At 45.7% G+C, this 21636-nt stretch overlaps 3 protein-coding genes across 8 annotated transcripts in view; 1 reads left to right on the plus strand and 2 right to left on the minus strand.

Annotated features, from left to right (window-relative positions):
* Window positions 1–11610, minus strand: part of F5 (coagulation factor V) — a 56338-nt gene extending 44728 nt beyond the window's left edge. For 2 of the 3 annotated variants that reach the window (XM_074322452.1, XM_074322451.1), the window contains exons 1-3: window positions 11040–11345; window positions 7276–7367; window positions 1814–1936 (exon numbers count right to left, since the gene is read on the minus strand). In XM_074322452.1, the coding sequence (XP_074178553.1) occupies window positions 1814–1936; window positions 7276–7367; window positions 11040–11197 (373 nt within the window). In that variant the 5' untranslated portion in view covers window positions 11198–11345. Of the gene's footprint in view, window positions 1–1813; window positions 1937–7275; window positions 7368–11039 lie in introns of all 3 variants that reach the window. The other variant, XM_074322450.1, reaches the window with a different exon arrangement.
* FIRRM (FIGNL1 interacting regulator of recombination and mitosis) overlaps window positions 1–21636 on the plus strand; it is a 236653-nt gene that overhangs the window by 65682 nt on the left and 149335 nt on the right. The window lies entirely within an intron of this gene.
* SELP (selectin P) overlaps window positions 13149–21636 on the minus strand; it is a 32997-nt gene continuing 24509 nt past the window's right edge. Inside the window, exons 10-16 of the mRNA XM_019747378.2 lie at window positions 20696–20881; window positions 19991–20200; window positions 18775–18960; window positions 17862–17981; window positions 15514–15544; window positions 14407–14462; window positions 13149–13826 (exon numbers count right to left, since the gene is read on the minus strand). Of these exons, the coding sequence (XP_019602937.2) occupies window positions 14408–14462; window positions 15514–15544; window positions 17862–17981; window positions 18775–18960; window positions 19991–20200; window positions 20696–20881 (788 nt within the window). The 3' untranslated portion in view covers window positions 13149–13826; window position 14407. The remainder of the gene's footprint in view (window positions 13827–14406; window positions 14463–15513; window positions 15545–17861; window positions 17982–18774; window positions 18961–19990; window positions 20201–20695; window positions 20882–21636) is intronic.

Below are 21636 nucleotides of genomic sequence, written 5' to 3' on the forward strand. Positions count from 1 at the left end.
TTTTAAACATTTTAATTGAGATATAATTGATATGTAACATTATAATTTGAACACATTTTGATTGAAGAATCACCTTTGCCATCATAGCTCATTTATCAAGTGCTTATTATATGCTAGGCATTGTTCTAAGTTTTTGAGACTGCAAACCTGTATGAGGTAGGTGTGATTGTTATTCCCATTTTACAGATGAGAAAGGTGAAGCACTGAGAGCCTAAGCAGTCACAGTTAATGAGAGTCTGAGGCAGCGTTTGCCCCAAGCAGTCTAGTTCCAGAAACTGCTCTGTAAGCCCCTCTTCTACTCAGTTACTCTCTTCCCAGGTGTGATGGCTGGAACATACGGTAGAAAGAAGATTTGGGAGTCGTGTAAGGTCTAAAGTTATTTTAAAATGTTATTATACCAACATCCATTACAATATGGATACAATTTTCTTATATCAGTTCCTCCCAGAACTCTACTCTGCTTATTGTGCTCTGAACATCAGCGTAATGGAAATAATCAGAGCAATAGCAACAAAGGCGCTTATTGTCCTGTGGCTCATGTGGTCACTTTCATCCCCATCATCTTCATGGTCCCACTGTCGTCATCACATCACTGTTGCCATCATTCATTGGGGGCTCACCAGGTTCCAGGAGCGATGCTTACTATACTGCCTACATGATCTCATTTAATCTCAAAGCCACCTTATGGACTAGGTATAACGATTCCCACCTTGCGGACGAGAAAACTGAGGCTCAGGGATGCTAGGGTCATAGAACCAGCAATGACACGGCTGGAACTTGAACCTACGTCTGTCTTCAAAGCTTATGTTCTTAACCACTTCACCATGTCCAAAACTGTAATGCTACTTATTAAGTGTCGTCTATGTGCCAGGCTCATCCTATGTCACTATTTCAGATGATGGCTGGAGGTCCAAATCCAGCCACCTCCCTTTTCTTTGCACGTAAGTGTTACTGGGATGCAGCCATGCTCGTTCATTTACATATATATTGCCTTTGGCTGCTTTTGTACTCTAAGGTAGAGTTGAGTAGTTGCAACAGAGATCCCATGGCCCACAAAACCAAAAATAATATTCTTTCTGGTTCTTCACAGAAAAGTTTGCAGACCCTGCCTTAAACCATCTGACAGTGTATGTATGACTATTCTTGTTTTACAGACGAACGTATTAGAATTCAGAGAGATTAGGTAACTTGCCCATCCAACTATTTTTTTTTTATTCCCAACTTTTTATTTTAAAATATTTACATCTACTGAAAAGTTGAAGTATCATGCAATAAACACCTATAAACTCTTTACTTAGATTCACCAGTTAACAGTTTTTCACATTTGCTTTTTTTCTATATTTAAATATATAACATTTTGTTGAACTAGTTGAAAATAAGTTGCTGATACCATAATACTTTACCCCTAAATATTCTAGTCTGCATCTTCTAAGACATCTCCCCCCAAAAGAATAGAGACATCCCCCTTTATAGTTTCAGTACCATTATAATACCGAATAAAATTAACAGCTCTATAATATAATCCATACCCAGCCCCTATTCTAATTTCCCAATTGTTTTCAAAATGTCTTGGGTAAATTTTTATTTCATCCAGCTATTAAAGAACAAGAACCTAGTGAAAAACTGAGGTCTAGATGATTCCAGAACTTTTCCATTTCCTCTCTGAAACTTACAAAGGCAACGATTTTTGTAACGATTAGTTGCAGGACACGAGAGTTCTCTGACATGTGGTTAATAATGTGCTTTGTAGTGTTTGCCACTGGCGTTGAGGAGTTGCACGTTACTTGTCAGAGGGATAGGAAACACCTCTTACCTTCTGAGAATTTACTGTAGTGAATTCCTTGAGGGTGGATGCTTACGGGCTTGTCTGCCATATTTTTAAAGTGGACTTTCATGATGTCTCCAACTTCAGCATATAAAGTAGGCCCAAGAAGTCCTGTGGAAGCAAAGATTTAAAATACGTCAGCATCAACAAAAACAGAGCTGTGAAGCAAAACAAACAAAACAAACAGAAAACACTGTGCGGAAAACCACGGGAGCAATTGCTGTCGTTCCTCCAAGAGCTGAGGTCCACACGCTCATTTTCAATCTAGAAGGTTTTGCCAGCTCATTAACTCTACATTACACGCAGTCAGATAAGGACAGGAAGGTAGAAACACTTGGCTTGGGCCCAAAGCAAATCAGGAGAGTAGGAGAAATTGTTCTGATCACGTCCACCCCTGCTGACCCACTGTCATTCTTTAGAAACTATCCACTGTCGTTGGTCAACAAGAGGATGTTCGGTTTGGATTGTCCAGGGTCCTGGGAGGGAGGGTGACTGGCGACTTGCCATCTCCCTGAGGTGGGAGACCTCGGGCCCTAAGTGAAGTGAGGGAGCACATCACCCAGTTCTCTGTTCCAGAGGCAAGTTCAAAGTCCCTGAGGCAGGAGGGGGCTTGAGGCATCCAAAGGACACTAAGAAAACAGCCTGGGCAGAGTGAGGAGAGATGGGGGTGGGGGTAGGTCACGTCCGGCCCTCCCGTCCGCAGTAAGGACTCTGCATTTTCTTCTAAGAGAAATGGAAAAGCACAGGTGCTTTGCGCAACAAAGAGAGAGGGTCTGACATGTTCTAAGAGTTCACCCTAAAAAACACCCCCAAAAACAAAAAATCCATCCTAGCTGCTGTGCAGGGACAAGAGTGGAAGCCTGAGACGGAGTGGTGTAGACGAGACATGGGCCAGTGAAGAGGTGAGAAGGGTTGGATGCTGGACATGCTGAAGGTAGAGCCAGCAGGGTTTGCTGACAGGTTGGATGTGAGAGTGACAAGTCAAGGATGACCCTGAGGTTTTTGATCTGAGCCACTGGATAAATAATGTTATCAGTTACTTCAGTGGGGAACGCAGCGGGGACAGTGGGGGAGGGGTGCAGAAACTAAGAGGACAATTTCGCTTCCTGCCTGCCAGGCGCTGTGCCAGGTCCTGGGGCCACAGGGATAAGTCAGACCATCCTTGACCTCAAGGAGCTCCCCAGCTGCTTTGGAGATAGACACATGGGAGGAGCTTCTGCTGAACTACGGGCAAAATGCTACAGGGGCAGAGAAGATGGGGGCCAGGTCTGCCTGAGTGGTTCGGGGAAGTGTTGATATCTGAGTTAGAGTTTTGAAGGATCATATTTTGAATTTCCCAAAGTGTAGCCCTTGGGTTCTCTGCATCAGAATCCCCTGGGACCCAACTGATAGGCTCAGGGACCCCAGCCCCAGTGAACCCAAGTCTCTGCAGATGGAGTTGGGGAACCTGGATTGTTAGCATATGTTCTTGTGTGATGCTGAGGTCCCTTAAAGCTAGAAGACCTGTCAACAAAAGCCCTACTTCAGACAAGTGATGGAACTGATGGCCCCACTTCCAAACCATGCGTAAGCTCTGCCCTATAAGAATCACAGGCGCAGACGGCAGTTCAGCAGTCATGGAGTTCGTCCGGCATTCCTTGGCAGTAGTGACGATAATTATAATCGTAGGCCTTCCACTTACTGTCCCTCTTAATGTATCTGAGCACTGTAGGTTCTTATATTAATCCCTCCAACAAATCTTTAAGGTAGATATTACGATCCTCATTTTACAGGTGAAGAAGCTGAGCCTCAGAGCATTTGCATGTCTTACCCAGTTTTATAAGCTAATGAAGATGCAGACCCATGGTTTACACTTAAATCTGTCTGATTCTAGATCCTGAGCTTCTCACCACCCCTTTATATTGCACCTTGTGGTCATGCATTTATTCGTTCAACACATACTAACTGGGTGCCCACGGTATCCTAGAGGTCCAAACTGCAGTGGTGAGTGAAACAGATGCTGTCTCTGTGTTTATAAAGCTTCTGAAGAGCAGGGAGGGTGTCTTGCCCAAGGTCAGCCAGTGATTGGGTGGCATGGCTGGGACTGCAACTCAGCTCTGGACTCCTGAACCAAAGCTTTCTCTGCCACTTCCTGCAGGGCAGGTTCAGACCCCCACTTTCCTGGAATAGCCCCAATGTCAACACCATTTTGACTCCTGACCACCTCTGATCGGTTGACTGGCCCATCTCCTGGCTGCTCCGCTCAGTCCTGGCTCCGAGGGCAGCTCCGCTGGCCACTCCCACCTGCCCGGGGTGCCCCTGGTCCCAGCAGGCTGCTGCCTGTGCTGGCACAGTGTGCCCTGCGGTGTGCTGCCCTGTTACCTTGCTAGGTTCATTGGCTGCCATCACATGGCTGCAGGTGCCAGATGCCCCGAATAAGTCTTCCAAGTTATCTACCCTAATAAGACCTCCTACTGCAGTGAATATTTGGGGGTATTAGTTAGCCTCCCTTTCTGCTTCTTCAGAATTAAGGCAAAACAAAGGAATGTTTTCATAAATGCAAATCCAATACCTTCATGCATGAAGACTGTTGTTTGAGCTGCTGTTCAGCATCTCCATCAGCCAGGCATCCTAAGACCTTTCCTACTCTGTCCCCAGGGCCCGGAGCCAAACTGGGGGAAGGCGCAGCCGACGCTGGGTTCCCAGGAGGGTAGCACACCGCGTGTGCCCCATTTCATAGGGGTTTGGAGTTGGGAAGGACTGCAGGGTCAGCTGACCCAGTCCCCTGTGCTGAGGGGAACAATGTGTTACAGAGCACAGGGCGACCCATGGCTGCAGCTTTTTAAAAACTCCTTCAGGGACAAACATTTCATAATTTTCCTTGAAAAGATGCTGAGACTCAAAACTGGCCCTTTGAAAGCCCAAGACAGAATTGGAAATGAGTGCAGCCCGTCCACCTGTCCACACGGCCACCAGCCTCACCAGCTGAGCCCCGCCGCAGTGACGGTGAGGCCCGGCCTCCTGCGGCAAAGACAGGTGGGCACGTGGCCTGTTCGGGCTCAGGTACAATCATCCACAGCAGAGGAGTGCAGCAGGGAGGTGGGGACGGGCCCGTGACACAGAGCTAGGCTGGGCAATGGGGAGTTGCCACGGCAGCGACAGTGTTCCCATCCAGGTCTGAGGCTTCTTCTGTCCACCGGCCTGGCCACCTTGTCTCATCTGCTCTCCGGATACGAACAGGAGTAAGTTACCAGCCCTGCCCTTCAGGGGCGCCTCATTAAGCGCCTTTGGGAGTTTGGGAAGAAGCTGCATACAGACGGATGTAAAATGCTGCGGAGCTCATATAAACCAAATCTGTTGACCTGCACAATCTCGTAATGTTTTAAGTGCACAGGGCTTAACCATAAATCAACTGTCAGGGTTTCCTTCTAATGACTGAGGCTGAATCAGAAAGGATTTGGATCCCAGCTCTCTCCTCCCCCAGGATAGCCATGCCTCCTTACTGCTTACCGAGAGGTCCTGGCGCTCCGGGCCGGTAACCTGCACAACGGCTTACACAGCACAGACATTCAAGTTCAGTGTACTTGGCAAAAGCCACACAGGCACGGCTCTAAATGTCTGCCCAGTTCTTTGCACAGGCCTAATGAATGTGCTTCCCGGCTCATTTTACCTTCACCCACCTACAAATGCCTTTAATTTGATGGTGCTTAGGTATCTATTACACTCAACTTGGAGGTGGGGCTATGAAAATGAGGAGCCTGTGACAGAGGGCAGGAGATCCTTTAACTCCCTGCCCACAACGACAAACTGAATTTTATTAGTGACCTTACTGCCTCATCCCTTTACCTGGTCCCCAGGGAAGGTCCTGTCTCTTCTTCAGGCTGACCCAGCTCAAGCTTTGAATCCCATCACTTCCTGTTTCCTCTGACTCTGGCTCTATCGACGATTCTCTCTCAGATGTCTTTACCCTCTTCTATTACATTCTTCCTTGGGCACTTGGATAGTTTAAGTCACTGTATTCATTTTTTACAAAAATTCCAAAATATCCTTAAACCTCTGTTCCCTTCCAGAAGTACCGTGTCTCCTCCCGTGTGGAGCCAAGTTGCAGGAAGGAGTTATTTATCAGTTCGTCCTGCTTCCATCTCCTTATCTCTGTTCACTTCCATTTACCAGGGGAAGTGACACTAGGGAAAGCAGGTTAAGAGAAAGTTTCACGAAGGGGGAGCATTAAACGTCCCAGTAATGTCAGGTCGGCAAAGACCTGGGAAGAAACCACTGGCTCAGGCATCTGGACAGTCATGGGTGCCCTCTTTTGGGGGTAATTTTAGGGGACTCATTAGAGCAGATTAGGGAGGGAAGTTAAGGAGAGGAAATGGTAAGACAGAGAATGAAATGGACCATTCACGTGGGAAATTGGTAGTGAAGGAAAGAGAAACAGGAAAGGCAGGCAGAGGCAAGGGGACATTTTTTCTAGATTGAGGTTAACCGAAACACAGTTGTTTGGTTTTATTGTTGATTTTTGACTGGAGGGAAGGCTTCAGTCGGGGTAAAACTGAAGACACAGGGAGATCAGAGGAAGCAGGAAAGAATAAGCAGCAAGGTGGAAGGATGAGTCCAGCACAAATGACTGGTCTTTACCTGGTTTGGGGGAGGGATGAGTGAATTATTGACTAGGGGACGCAACTGGAGGGACTTTTTTCTTAATGGCCTCTGTCATTCCCGTGGAATATGGTACCGTGTTTAAGATCCCCAACCCCATTCAACCTACTTTCCTTGAATAAAGAAGAGATGAGAAAAAAAGAAGAGATTTTCTTTTACAAAAATGATAGCTATTGCGCACATCACACTGAATAAAACAGGAGAAGGGATGGGGAAAATAAATACGAAAGAACCAGCCACATGCTGCTCCTTTGAATGAGTGTAGGAGGCCAGATGGAAGCAAAAGACCGTTTGTGGAGGCTCATTTGCACTCACCAAACTAGACCATAAGCTCCAACGAGGCGGGATCGGAGTCTGTTCTGTCTCTCATGGCGTCCACAGAACCTAGGTCAATGCCCAGCACATAGCACGTGCTTGACGGTAGCTTATTAGATGAATGACTAAAAATGCAAACACTTAAAAGTGGTGTTTCGTTTTTTTTTGTTTTTGTTTTTTTGTTTTTTTTAGCTTTTTGATCCGGTTAAAAACAGCTGGCTTCATGGGCATGCGACCTGTGACCTGTGCAGTTGCACTGGGCCCCCTGCTTGGCTTAATCTTTTGCTGTCATTGTTCTGAAATTCTCAATTCTATGAATACGGGCCCCCCCACATTTTCATTTCGCACAGGGCCCCACGAGTTATGTAACTTGCATTGGTTAAAAACAACAGCAGCACACATTTCTATAAAATGTCACTAAATGGATATTTTAGATATAAATACCAAATTATCTGTAGAGATTTATCTTGAAATTAAAAGATATATTTCAGGCTTACCTGAATTTCTAGATCGTGGTTTTTCCTTCTTAAAATGTGGTTCATATTCTCTGTAGACAATTTTCTTAAAGGAAGTTGCAAAAGGATTCAGACTGGAAATAAAATGCAAAAATTAATTTTAAGGCGTATATGACATCTACTTCTCACATTACAAAAAAAAAGAGCTGCATTAGCAGTAACAGTATTTTTCATTGTATTTCAGAAACCCATGGTTTTATGAATCTGAATGATAAATGAAGTTAATAAAATAATTGTTCTCTTGAAGAATATTCTGCTGTGATAATCATTCTATCACAGGTTAAGTCTTCCCAAACTAATCCTGTTGTTCAGAATCAATTTTCTAAAAAAAGAGCCCTAGATCATAAACTTTAGGTTTAGATTCTAACTGATTGAAAATATGACCAAGTCCTTTATGAATCAGTATGTGGGCTGTTTTTTAATGGATCCATCCAATACAGTGATCACTGCTGGGGACATTGTAAAGATCTGCTGCCTGGGGGACCCTGCTTCCGGTCGACAGGCTGGCGATGGCTAATGGAGGAAAAGCCCTGGTATTCTTATTGGGGACAAACAAACAAGGAAAACTAAGTCTCAGGAAGTTTAAGTAACTTGTCCAAGGAAACGGCAGATAGATGGCAGAGCCAAACTTCAAAAAGTTGAATCCATTGTATTCGAGGTGAAGAATTCAGAGAGGGAGAATGGGATAATTTCCGGTCTTGCTGCTTCTGTGTCTCCAAAGACAGGTACCTCACTCCTCTCCCTGTCTTCAACCCAAAGACGAAGGTAAAAGGGAAGAGAATTGGGGGGCATTTCTTACAAATGTCTGAACCAGTTGACCAGACTGACTGTTAAACTTCCTCAGCCAGAGAGCGGCCCAGCTGTGACCAGGGCATGACAGAGCAGGACGCCAGCCCCACTCGCCGGGACTTCTGTTTAGCACAGTGGCCAGGAGAACAGGGTGGGGATTCACCATCTGAATTTAAATCACGTATTAGTAACTGTATAACCTTGAGAGGTATACTAAATAAATCCATTTGTGCCTAAGGTGCTACAGCTGTGAGATGGGAATCATCGTAAAATCTCCCTGACGGAATCCTTACGAGTATTAACAAGTAATAAGAGTGTAATAAGAGTTGGTTTTTAGCCTTCAGGTTTTCCCAGAAAGCAGAAAAATCTGTAACGATGGTATTTGTCATAACGTTTTTAATGTGGGATTCGAGAGCTGTGTTGATAGTTGAGGGCAGAATGAAAGAAAGCATGAGTAAGTCTTTTTGGAATGGCTGGCTATTAGAAGTAGTGAGTTCTCAGTCATGAGAGGCATTCAAGGAGAAACTAGACAACCACTTGGTACCGTGTTTCCCCGAAAATAAGATCGGGTCTTATGTTAATTTTGGCTCAAAAAGACGAATTAGGGCTTATGTTCAGGGGATGTCCTCCTGAAAAATCATGCTAGGGCTTCTTTTCCGGTCAGGTCTTATTTTCGGGGCCCACGGTAGCCGTCTTGGTGCTTGGCTGTGGGGGAAAGTAGAAAGGGAAAACGCAGCATTTGAAAATGAATTAAAGGACCTCTTAGAGTTCTTAGAGCCCAAGCAACCTAGGATTCTAGGTGTTGATTTAGTCCCTAATGTGGGATTCCATTTTTATTTTATTTTATTTTTAGTAAAATTGAAAGTTACTCTTCTTCCCCCACTTCAGATCTTTAAATACAGCACTAGAGATGATGATGCAAAAGCTTTACTAAGGAAAATTAGTCTTTTGCGTGGAGTAATTTTAGCATATTTCACTGCATATATTGTGTGTACGTACTGAGGTGTATCTGTTTTGATTTTGAACAGTTGAATTGCTGTTGGAAAATAATCTGAACAGAAAGTTAAAAATGACATGAATTCAAATAATGTGCATGATGAATTTTCCATTTGTGAGGATTCCTTAAAGATGATTTATTTGTGGTAAAAGTCATATAATGCTAGAGCCCTAGATAGAAATTTTTTTTTTTCAATTTCTGTTATTACATGCGTGTAAGTGATTTCCTTAGGGAAATTGTCAAAATCCTTACTTTAGACCTGGAGCAAGAATAATAGACACATTTCACCTCTAAAAGGCACTGTCTTGCTAATGTTAGATGAAATAAGATGAAAGACCTTCATGCTAAAAAACACACTTTGCCAAAGGGTGGCATCGTCTGTTGTTAGTTTCCTATAGTGAGTATCCTTCACCTCTGGGTGCCAGACAAGTTCTTCATTTAAGCAGGTTAGACTTTTCACATGAAAGTACTAGAGAGAAATGACATGATTTGAGGCTCAAAAATATTGCGAGTTGTCTGGGGTCTCATTCTGTGGTTTTGACTCAATAATTGACACCAAAAGGAATGGCTCTTCCCAGAATTCTGGAAACTTAGCCACAGAGTGAGAGGGTGGGATGACCCATCGTGGCTCCCAACAGACTCACCATTTGAATCAGGCTTTTGACCTGGGTGATTCTGCCTCCAGTTTCCTGCATGTTTTTTTCCGTGTTAACTATGGAAGACCAAATCAAACACAGCAGGCCACAGGAAAGCCAGCAACCAAATTAGTTCTACCCAGGAGCAGGAAAGATTAGTGTTGGAAGGACTGTTATTTTCCTTGGGGTTTTAGTTCATGGCAGTTCTCTAAGGGACCTAGATTATCACCTTGAAATGCAATATTTAAAATGATTTTTTAAAAAGAAGGACTTCTTATTATTACAATACCAAGAGAGTGCGCAAATGCCCTCCAAAATAACCCAGTTACAAAGAAAACTTTAAAAGGGTTAATGTTATATGCTAAAAGGCTCTTACAATATTTCTTGGTAAATCGGTTTGTAATTGTAAAAGAGGAACACATCTTTCACAATCCTTTAAAGTGTAATGCTAAGTTTTTAAAAATTGAGTCACACTAAGCGGCTTACTATTAAAACAAGTCAAAATATAACCAACTGGAAATATTGAGTAGATCCTATAATTTATCTCGTTTCTGGGAAGTTGTATTTTTAGCCTTTCAATTAGGAAAAATACTTTGCTACTCAAAGATAGAGTTTGTTATTTAAACCTCCTCTTATTTACAGATGCCTTTCAATAGCGACCCCACCAAAATAGCCAGGGTAGACCATATCCCAGGAAGCCATTACGTACGGGAGGAAAACGAAGAGTCACATGAAACAGGAAAAGATGAAAGAACAAAAATGTTGCATTTTTATAGACTGATGATGTTTTGAAAGTCATTTACATATAAGAAAACATCAAAATTATGGCAACTGTTATTGAATAACCTGCTTATAATAAAGTATGAGGTGTCCATCTTTAGTTTTAGAAGATGAAGCTATGTACAAAGTGGAATAAATGACATGTAACCAGAAGTTCCATAAAAATGCTAGACTACTGAAAATCTGGAACAGGAGTTTGCAGAAGGGCCAATGAGGGGGTGTGGGCGCCTGGTGCTGTTGAATCAATCGATACATTAAACCAACAATGAATCACGCTAACGAGACTGTGTTAACAACAAATTCTTGAAAGCAGCCTCCAGCCAGTGAAACTGAGTATTTTCTACATCCTCAGAATGATCAACTATTATTGGAGGCAACAGTAGCACCCACCAAGTTTATTTTACTCATTATCCCCTTCTGTTAATTCTGTTTACTTACCTGATGTTAAAAACAAACAAACACACAAAAATCATGGAATCGCAAAGGGCATGCTCTCTAAAGAGCATCGATTACGCTCCCCAGAGAAGCCCCCCTGGACCCCTTACCTCTGGTTGGCGGGCTCAGGGCGGTAGTTCCAGAGGATTCCTTGAGCAACCACGTAGAACTGCCTCAGCGGCGCGGCTTGGGCGCCCAGGCTCCCCCTGCCTGCCCAGCTGCCGCCCAGGACCACCAGGACCCAGAGACGGGGGCAGCCTGCGAACATGGTTCCTTTCCAGCTCCTGCCCGCGACCACCACCCCAGGACCTGGGCGGGGCTCCCCGCAGCCGCGATTGCCCCCCGTGCCGCCGGGGGTCTGCTGTCCCAGCTGCAGTGAGCTCCAGGAGGCTGCGGGTGGCAGTGTCCTCCTTCCCTGTGGCTCCCCCACGGCCCTGCTGCAGCCTGGGGCTGTCCCCGCCTCCCAGGGCCTTTCCAGCCATTGGGTTGGCTACATCACTGCCCCGGTGACAAGAGGTATTGGGGAGAGGAAGCAGATTAGGGACTGTTTTACTAGTTGAAGACAGGGCAGAGGTCAGAGGCTGTGCTCAGGAGGGCAGTGCCCAGGGATTCCCAAACCTCGGGCAAAACTGTGTTCCAGCCCTTCCACCCGCTAAGCCGCTGCCCCTGCAGCCCCTCACCACCCTCCGTGAGACCTGCGGGGCAGAGTTCACACTGCCACACCAGTGTCTCCATCTGAGGGAAAGGGTGTTATGGACTGTTACTGGCACAGAAACATGTGTACAGGTGGTGAGGCAGCCGGGCTGCGGACCTGCGCCACTTGACCGACTCCCAGCCAGCACAGTTCCCTCTGGATCAGGGCCTGCAGCCACTGAGGCTGAAGTGGGGGAGCAGAGGGCTTAGAGACAGGCTGGGAAAACCAGACCAGGTTCCCATCCCACTCACTAGCTGTGTGGTCCTGAGTAAGTTACTCAACCTCTCTGGAGCCCAGTTTTGACATCTGCACAATAAGGATGGTAATAATAGTTCTCTGTGATAGGGGTTTTGGGTGGATAAAATAGTACTGTAAAGTGTGTAACTCCTAGCAGCTGGAAAGCACTGAGCACGTCGTGTCCATTACTACGAGTGTGGTTTTCCTGCCTCCAGGGCCCCCTATGTCTCCCGTGGGGTCTGGCTGTCCCACACCGCCTTAAGATCTTGTTTTGCTTTTCCTAGAGAATCTGAAAAGGAAGGATATTGTCTGAAGCATCGTGGTGACGTGTCCCAGGGTTCTGGAACCTATACGCCTCCACGCTTCTGTCTTAGGATTTGTTCAGTAGATTCCGTAGTGGCCCCTGGCCCCTCCCAGGAGGTCACAGTGGTGTAAGGTCTCAGCAGCTTCCTCCCCTACACACAAGCTCCCGTCTTTGCTCCGCTGCTGGCATTATTCTGTCAAGTCCGCATTTTCTTCCTCGTTGCTGCCCACTCTTTCAAGTGCACTCAGAGTCCCACCTGCCTCCTTGGTCCTGGGCTCACGTGGGCTTTTCCAGCCTGTGAATTCCTACAACACTGTTCAAACAATACACTCGCGTTGATGACTGGCTGGGTGTCTGTTGTCTCCCCCCCTGGATTGTAAGCTATTCAGGAGAGGACAGTGCTTTACTCTCCTGGATCTCCAGTGTCTGTTAGTAAACCTTCCGAATTCCCTGGGAAGCTTTTACGAAATGTAGATTCTGTCTCAGGAGCCAGGGTGATAACCGTCGTCCTGTAATACCTCGTCCAGTGATGGGCAGTCAGAGGGGTCCTTGACAGGGTATCAGAGAAATCTTTTAAAAAGGATTGTGTCCCTAAATCCCAAGGCTGAGACTGTTTCACCATGTTTATTTGCACATTTGCCTGTGTGTCATCCAGTCTGCGTGACATGTTCATTGCCTCACATTTCAGAGACAAGGTAGCCGTACTCTTTGGTTCTCGATTTTTGCATCAGCTCCAGGTAACTACTGTGTAACTTTCAACAACCTAGTTATGAAACATGTAAAAGACATCTGTTCTTCGATGCCGAATGGGTGGTGAAGACTCTTTCAGCTCCTCTGACTCTCTCCTTGTGGGAAGGTGGTACGACATGTATTTGCTGACTGATTAAAGGGTAGACCTGTGACTGGGGCAACAGTAATTGGGTATCACGTGGATGTAAACAAAGTGACGCACGCAGACCTTAGTAAACAAAACATCAAATAATGGAATATGCCATTTGGAGGGAGTCCGTTTAATTAATTACTCATTTGAATATTGATTTCGGGGGAGGGTGACCAGTGGAGGAACTGTCCACAATGATATCATGTGCCTTCCTGTCTTGATTCTCCGTCTTCTGCAGCCTCTGGTGCCATCCAGAGGCCTCTCCGGAAGCTTCCACAGCAGAGGGCTCACAGGCTTCATACACAGTAGCCCTGGAGACCCCGGAGATCTTACAGAAATTCCGTCACGTCAGAGACACCGCGTGCCTTTCTACAAAGGAGAGGATGCCTTCCCCCAGTTCAAAACGAGAGGCATTTTTATTCCTCCGCAGTCTGGGCTCCTGGTGAGTCAGATATTCCAGTCTCTGGCTAATTAGGATTTCAAGTGACAGCCGGGCCAGAGCCCACAGACCACCGCAGAGACATTTAGTGCTGAGGTGGTATTGGGGGAAGAGGAGCGGGGGAGCAGGAAGGGGTGGTGGGTGGGGCGTCTGCGCTCAGACTGCGGTATAATCCTTCTGCTCTGCTCCAGAGCTAATCTAAAGGAAATTCCAGGTCTTTTATTCACAAGTATTTACAGAAAACTGCAGTGGATACACTCCAGTTAATGTCAAGTCTAACAGGAAGCCTGATGTCCAACAATAGAATCTTGAGGTTGAGTGCGGTGACCAGGAGGACAGCGCTCTGAAAATGGGCCAAAAGAAATTAAAATGATTGTATTCCCTTAAAAAGTAAAGGAGAAAAAGAAAGCTTGCATCAGACCCATCCCCTCCTCAGCATAAGCTCTTTCTAGATTCCAGATATTCCTCCATCTACGCGACCTTTCTTAGGAAGCTCAGCTACTCACTGAGCTTTGTGGGAGAGAGAAGGTATCAGGAATATTTTTATTTTCCCAGCAGGCCACGCAGGGAATCGGCTCCATAAAGTTTGTAAAATGTTTCCAGCAGTCGTGACTTCTGGTTATCAAGCCAGTGTCACTACCACCTAGCAGCCATTAGTGGGGAATGTCAAACATCCTGAATTAAGTTAGGTCCCATTAGAACCTTTCTACTCTGGAGGAAAAGGCGATCCTCACATGAACTCACTTTCTATGTCACTCTGCCGCCGTAGCTACGTCCTACGCCAACAGTTCCCTTCACGGCTTTAAAATTTCATACATGCTCAAAATTTGACTCATGATCATACAGAGAACAGTCAAGTTTTACATCTTGCCCCTTTCCCTCCTGTCCTACTTCCTTTAAAAATACCTTCATAGGCAACTTACCTTAAGGGTTTGGTTCAAATGCAGCGTTTGTAAAAACTCCGTAAGTTCCCAGGTGGCTAAAGAACAGAAACACAAAAATGACCCCCTTAGTCCTTAAAGCACTTAGTTCTTGGCCCCAGTCCAGCTCCTAGTTCCTCCAGGACCACGGATTACCACCCACCCCCAGAATTCTGCTCTAAAAGGGGAAGGAGAATTGCCAAGGAGAGTTTTTTAGATCCCACTTACCAGTTCTGGGAAATTTGCATTACACTTTACGCCCAACTTAGGTTATTGATGATACTCTAGGTACTGGATACCTGCCATTCCCTTATGGGGCTGCAGCCTGTTCTTGGTGAGAGGAAGTCCTTACAGAATGCCCAGCCTCCATACTTGATTAGCTGGCCGTGGTTTTCACAGAGTGGCTGTACTGCCCCCTACAGGCAGTGTGTGATTTTTCATAAGGATCAGGAGTTGGGTGAGCATTTATGGGCAGGGACCATGGGTGCTCATGTCCTAACAGGCATGGACGCAAAAGAATTGTCCTACGCGCCATACAACTTAGAATATCTAGCTACTCAGTATTTACATAGGCAACAAATCTCTGAGCCTGGAACTTCACCGTTAAGTATTTTGTTTTTGCATCTTTTAAAATGCAATTGTCATGTGAACTGAGGGACGATTATAACAGGATTTCCAACCCTTGATCGGAGTTGTTAATGATTTTAGAAAATCAGATTGGCAATGCCTCTGATGCTGTTGGCGTCACTGATACGATATTCCTGTCAATTGGCCTCGGTGGCTGTTGGCTTCGTAGCGATTCTACCAAAGGTGCAAGCTGGGATGACCTCGTAGCACCTTCTAGTGCAGTGCACCAGCGTTAGGATTTTGTTTCTATTATAAACCACTGTCCCTTTTGTTTCTCCTTTGTGTATCATTAAGGCACACTGATTTTTAAAAAACATGTAGAGAGGAGATATTATCTGTGTGTTTTACTTCAGAATTTGTAAAGGGGACATTGCAAAAGATTTGTTGCGAAAAAAAGGGGCGTTATGTATAATCATCCTGACACGTTACAGTAAAAAGTCAAACTAGAAAAATGTGCTCAATCATAAAACATCTTCCTCTTACCTGTGAGGGTTCAAGGGGTTTTTCCCATCATCTGAAATAAGCAAGAAGACACAAATGATTGGTTTAAAAGAGAGAAAAAAAAACCAAGATAAAAGAGAAAGTTCTTCCATGATAGGAATTATTGGGGAAGCCAGTAGGTAAACTGGTTTTTCAGATGGGCTCGTTAGAAGGGGTGTGTTGGGAACCGTCTCTCCCTGAGAGGTACCTTCTGCGTTGGGCTAAACTAAGCATCTGACAATGTGTAACCCAGAGTCCTCTCAGCTGTCTCCTCTTCCCGTTCAATAAGAGCGTCTCCTCCTCTGTCGGGTCCCTGCCTTCAGCCCCTTGGCTATGTTTGGCTATTGTTGAGATCGTTGGTTCTCACAACCCATTTCTTTCGCCCTTGAGGTCCTCAGGTGCATCCTGTGTCACACTCCCTCAGCCATCAGTTAGGCACGTTTACCCCCATGAACAAGTCCATACCAACATGACATTGGAGTTTTCGTTCCCTGGTGACATACGTGATCAGGGGCGTCCTGTCTTAATCCAAACCATGAACTCCGAGAGTGGACACTTAAACTATGGCAGCAGGCCTGTCGGTCAAAGTGTCTCGTGGGTAAAAGTGTTTTAAAATATTAGGTCAAATGAATGTGAACAAGTATATTTATTACAGGGCATTATTGAGCCTTGAAGGTGATCATGAATGTGCAGTTTGGATTTTCAGCAGAAGGACATTGTAGGCAGTTTTTTTTCCTTATTATTTGACCACAGAATCCCAGAAACATTAAAATCAAATTGGGACAGGACAAGGGAAAAATCACCCATCCTCACAAATGAATGTATTCATTAGTAAAGATAGTGGCTGCTGGTCCCTCTTCATGGTTCAGAGGGTTCCCTAGAAATGTCTTAAGATGAAAGAAAGAGCTGGGGGGAAATGCAGGGACAGTGGAATTCATGCTTATGGAGACTGGGATCGCGGTCTTTGGCGCTGCTGCCTCTGCCTTTGGGGTTGGGGGAAGCAACCGCAAATGCTGCATGGAAGGGCTGCTTGTGGCTCCCTGGTGTTTAAACAGTGTCACTCTTTGTTGATTGTGCTACTCGCCCACTCCCAGGAGAGTCTATGAAGGCACTTTAGAAAACCAGCCTCCGTGCAATGGTGGTCGTAAGTGGTCAGAGTGCAAGGGAAGGGAGCAAGTGGCTCCGCCCTGAGCAGTTAAGAGTAGGTGTTGAAACTCCTCAACTCCATGGCAACTGTGTCACCGACTTCTGACAGAGCCACTGGATTTGCGCATCCCCCACCCCGCTGAGGCCCCTGGTTACTTTCCATGAGGAATGACGAGGAACAGCCCCGTTTGCTTATGAGAAGTTTCTAAACTATGGACAGGCTAAGCATGTGAGGCAGACAGGCCAAGGATGTTTTAACCCCAAAGACATGGTTCCCCTCTTTCGTTGGCTGCCGTTCTTTATGATGAACAGTCTGATAAGCACAGTTTCCCTTACAGGGTCTTTGTCCACTTTGGTCCCTTCCCTGCTTTCGTCCTACACTTGACGCACACGTTTGCATGAGCACATGTGTGTCTCTTAGCGTTTCACACCAAGTTATTAGTAAAGCAGCAGCTCTTCACACCTCTCGCTGCTTTTCTCTGTTCCTCCACAAGCCTTTTCTGATTCAGATGCAGTAGACTGCTGCACACAGCACTTTCCCAGCTCTCGCACCCTCCTAGGCCTTTTTGCACACCGTTCTCTCTGCTGGAGCTCTGTTTCCACTCCTTTTCTCTCCCTTCGCAACATCTCTCTTAGTCTTCAAAGTTACGCTTAAAAGACCCTTTCTGACCTAGCAGTCTGGTTGGGACACCTCTAGTCTGTGTTCCAGTGACAGTCAGGTTGTATTTGTGTCCTAACGCAGTCTTACTTTTCAATATTAGCATTGATTTCACGTGTGTATCGCCCCTCCTGGGTTATCCGTTCCTTCATTTCAGGTACCATCATTCACGGTCCCACTACCTGGTCAATAAGTGACTGATCCATGAAAGAATGGTGGAGAGAATGCACGAAGGCGAGAAGCGTGACACCATTTTAATTAGTTTGGGTGACAACTAAGGGTACCCACACCAGAGGCCCCCAAATGCCGAGGTGCATATGAATGGGAGGGTTTTGACAAGTTCAGACTTCCAGGCCCATCTCCAGATCTCCCTGTATTTTAATAAAGGTGATTCTGATGGGCAGTCAGTTCTCAAGATCACTTCTCATGGCCTTGTTTTCTTCTAATGCAAATGTTTTCAAACACGAACAACTGAAGTTGGGCTTCCACCACCCCATCCCAAATCACATGAAAGAAGGAAATAAGGAGAAGATGCCCTTCTATTTACCTTTTTGTCTGCAACGCTTTCTCAGCAGAGCCAGGAGGGTACCACCCATCACCAAACCTGTTGTAGAGGCCACTGCTCCCCCAAAGTAAGTCAGGGCTTCCTGGATGGTCAGTGGCCCTGCTGCAAAGCAAACACACACACACATGCAAGACTTAGGCGTGTATTGTGGACAAAGCCATCCTTCTCCCAGAAAGGCGCTAAGAATTCTAAGCGGTGAGATCAGGTAGGATCGTCTAAGGTCCTGGCGCTGCCGATAGCCTGGCATGAGAGAAGGTCATAAAGACCATATTTCATCCCTAACATGTAAATAGTAACCACAATTTCCAGAGGAGTTATGCTAAGGATATAATAAAAGGAGTTAACTCATGAAATGGTAGACACAAAAATGGAAGTTTGGGCAAATAAAATAAACCATGGGTAATTTTTTTTTTTGCAATCAAAGATATAGTTATAAAACAAAAAGTAGTCATGACAAGCTATAGAGGAGGGAAAATGAGAAAAAAAAATAAGAAAGATGAAGGATAAAACAAACAGAGGGAACTTCATTAAGGAAGATCCCTGTTTTTAGAGGTGCGTTAAAGTTCTGAGATAAATTAGGGATCTGTAGGAAATAACTTCCAGTTGAAAGCATTTTGGAACTTCAAGATGTATCACCCATAGACTTTGAAGAAATGAGAGGGTTTTTGTCACAAATCTGAGCTCTGAAACAGGAATGGTGACTGTCTGCATAGAGTCACTGATTTTCATTCCCTCTGCTGTGATAAGGCAAGATTCTGCTCGATTCATGTGAAACGTGTAAAGGCAGGGAAAACCCAGTGATGGAAAGTGAGATCACTGTCAGGAACACACAGAGAAAAAACACTGCTTTTGTTATTTTCCACACGTGACTTCCTGAACTATGTGAAAACTATACCTTGGCAGGTTGGCATGGTAGTTGACCACTGGCCATTCTCTTGGCATGCTGTTCTCACTGAGCCATTCAGCAGTTGACCCTCTGGACAATGGAAGGTGCAGGTTGATCCATAGCTGAAATTTCCCCAAGGGTTGGAGCAGTTCATGCCCATTGGCTCAGTGATGTGTAGCTCGGAGCATTTGACAGCTGCAGGAAAAAAGAACGCAGGAAAAACAAACATGTAGAGTGACGGTAAAAGAGATTGTGGTTTTGTTTATAACCTGGCTAGCCTTGCCGGCAGGTGACGTGGAATAGAAAAGGTCAGAAAGATGAGGCACTTCCAACGCTCACTCAAGCTCGGCCGACATCACGCAGACTAAGACATCCACTCGGAGCCTGGCGGCCAAAGACCTAGGGTGGACGCATAGCAGCATCCAACAAATACCTGCTGAGGGATCGATCGATCTTGTCTAGAAAAACACTATTGATAAAAGCTTCCTTCTCGAAAATGCTCTTCTGAAGGTTATTCTGACTACAGTTGGCAATTCACTGGCATGTCGGCACATGTTTATTAAAATATTGTTGTAAGTGTTCAGCATAGCTGGACTCTGGAAGCTTGAAAGAAGTAGAGACCACCGCCCTCTTTAAACTGTTTTTCAGGTAACTGCAGGCTACTCTCCCTAATTTGTGGACAGGAAACCACAGCGCAGGATATTAAACTTAATTCAAATAAACTTTGTTGGGCAACAGTGACATTTGCAAAGCACTGTGCGTTGCTTTGCGGGGACTGCACAGGTGAGAGAGACGTGGTACTGCACGTGCAGGCTCAGAGCTCTTCAGAGCATCACACGTGCTGGGTCTTTTCATTGAGCTTCCTGTTATTAAGATATGGATGCTTACACGGTCACATGATTAATAGAATTGCACCTTGTAGTCCACAATTCATGCAGCTGGTTTCATGTTTAGCGTGCTTATTGCTCCGACACATTGTCAGGCATTCACAAACGTTTTCTCCCTTAGGTCTTTGAGTACCAGGGCATTCGTTTGTGATACAAGAAAGGAAAGAAGCGAGGTGCTAGCCATATATTACTTCTAATTGGGATTCGTGTGGATTTCATGGAGGAGCGGACACTTGAGGTGGGCCCTGCGGTTGGGCGGAATTTCAGCAGGCAGGTACAATGCCAGTATGCTCCGCCTGCGCAGTTAGCATAGGACCCGTCCCCTCCTTTCACCTCACCTCTGCAGGCCGGCGTGAATGCTGTCCATTGTCCTGACGGCCTGCAGCTGAGAGCACTGTCTCCCAGGAGCGTGAATCCGGCTTTGCATCCAAAGTAACACGTGGTATTCAAACCAAAGATCCCCAGGCGATGCCTACAGGACATTGTTCCCTGGCCCGGAGTGATAAGAGCTGGGCATCGCACCTCTGCCGAAGGAGCTGGTGCTGCACCTGTTGGGAGAAAATGTTTCAATTTAGGGAGCTTCCAATTCAAAGGAGCATAACAGAGTGAGGGCTGTCGTGGAATAACTGCCGTCCACTCCTTTCATACAGAGAGAGAACTTCTCTGTACTTCAGCTCTTTGAAAAGTTGGGCCAGTGACTCCACCCCTGTACTCTCTCCTTGCAATGAAGCAATGGAGACCAATCCATCTACCCAATGCAACTCTTTGAGAAAAAGAGGCCAAAGTCATGAAAGAAAATTTCTGCACAAGAATCAATGTATCTTTTATCACAAATGTAAAAAGTCCTGTCGCTCCCTATCCATTTTTAAAATACATACTCTATGTCGCCTGGACCCTGTTTCATACCAAGAATTAGTGCTATCATAATAATAATAACAACAATAATATAATGTAATATAAACCTGTCACACAGTAAGAACTATTTGTTACTATTGTGGAAGAAATTTCCAGAAGAGCTGTCCTAGCGGATGTATATTACATACCCTCACAGGTTGGTGGAGGTGCTGTCCATCTTCCAGAAGCTGTGCATTTGACATTGTTGGACCCCTCCAGCTTAAAGCCCTTGTGACACGAGAAATGGCAGGTGGAGCCCACGTTGAATTCTCCGTGAACGTCAGAACAATCCAGGCTGCCCCGCTCTGGGGCAAATAATTCTGGGCACCTGATGGCTGCAGAATCAAATGAAGAATGTCAGAGTCTTCCAGTTTCTCCAGAAACTTTGTTTCACACCAAATTCATTCCTGCATATATTCAATATTTATTGAGTACCTGCTGTCAGGTGTCTCGCTAGGCAGAAGGCATCCCACAATCAATGCGACAGACCATTTACTGCAGGGGACGGGAGGAGGGATGGCGGGCTTGGCAAGGGGAGTACAGGTAGGAGACGCAACAGTGAACAGGTCTAGGGCTGGAGCAGTCAGAGGCTCTCAGTTTCCTCCTCTCCCCCGTACACCTTGTGCCCAGAGACCTCGGCGCTCCCTCGGCTCTCACTGTCCTATCTGTGTGAGTGCAGCCCAGGATTTCACTTCTGCCGACACTACTTCCTCTTAGGTATCCTGCTGTCTCCTCAAATCCAACCCATCTAAATGCACAGCAGTCGTCTTCTGTCCTGCACTGCTTCCTCCACTTCGATCCCAGGCTGTTTCTTTCCAGCACAACTCCGAGGCGCAGGAAAACTCAGAACCTCCCGGCCAAGCTACATCAGTGTAGAGAATTTCCTGAACTGACCTGGGTTCTTGCCTCTGGTTCTTGGCTCACACTGCCCTGAATTCCTTTCTATTTCCCCTGAATAAAATCACACCCATCCGCTAGGATCCAACTGAACACAGCCTCGCCAAAGCCTCTGCTGACCACTGCAGCCTGAGGTCTTCTCCCCTGAGCACATCAGCTTTTTGTTTGGACACATATGCTATCATATCACGTG

Source organism: Rhinolophus sinicus, linkage group LG17 (assembly GCF_036562045.2).
Source record: "Rhinolophus sinicus isolate RSC01 linkage group LG17, ASM3656204v1, whole genome shotgun sequence".
Classification (NCBI taxonomy): Eukaryota; Metazoa; Chordata; class Mammalia; order Chiroptera; family Rhinolophidae; genus Rhinolophus; species Rhinolophus sinicus.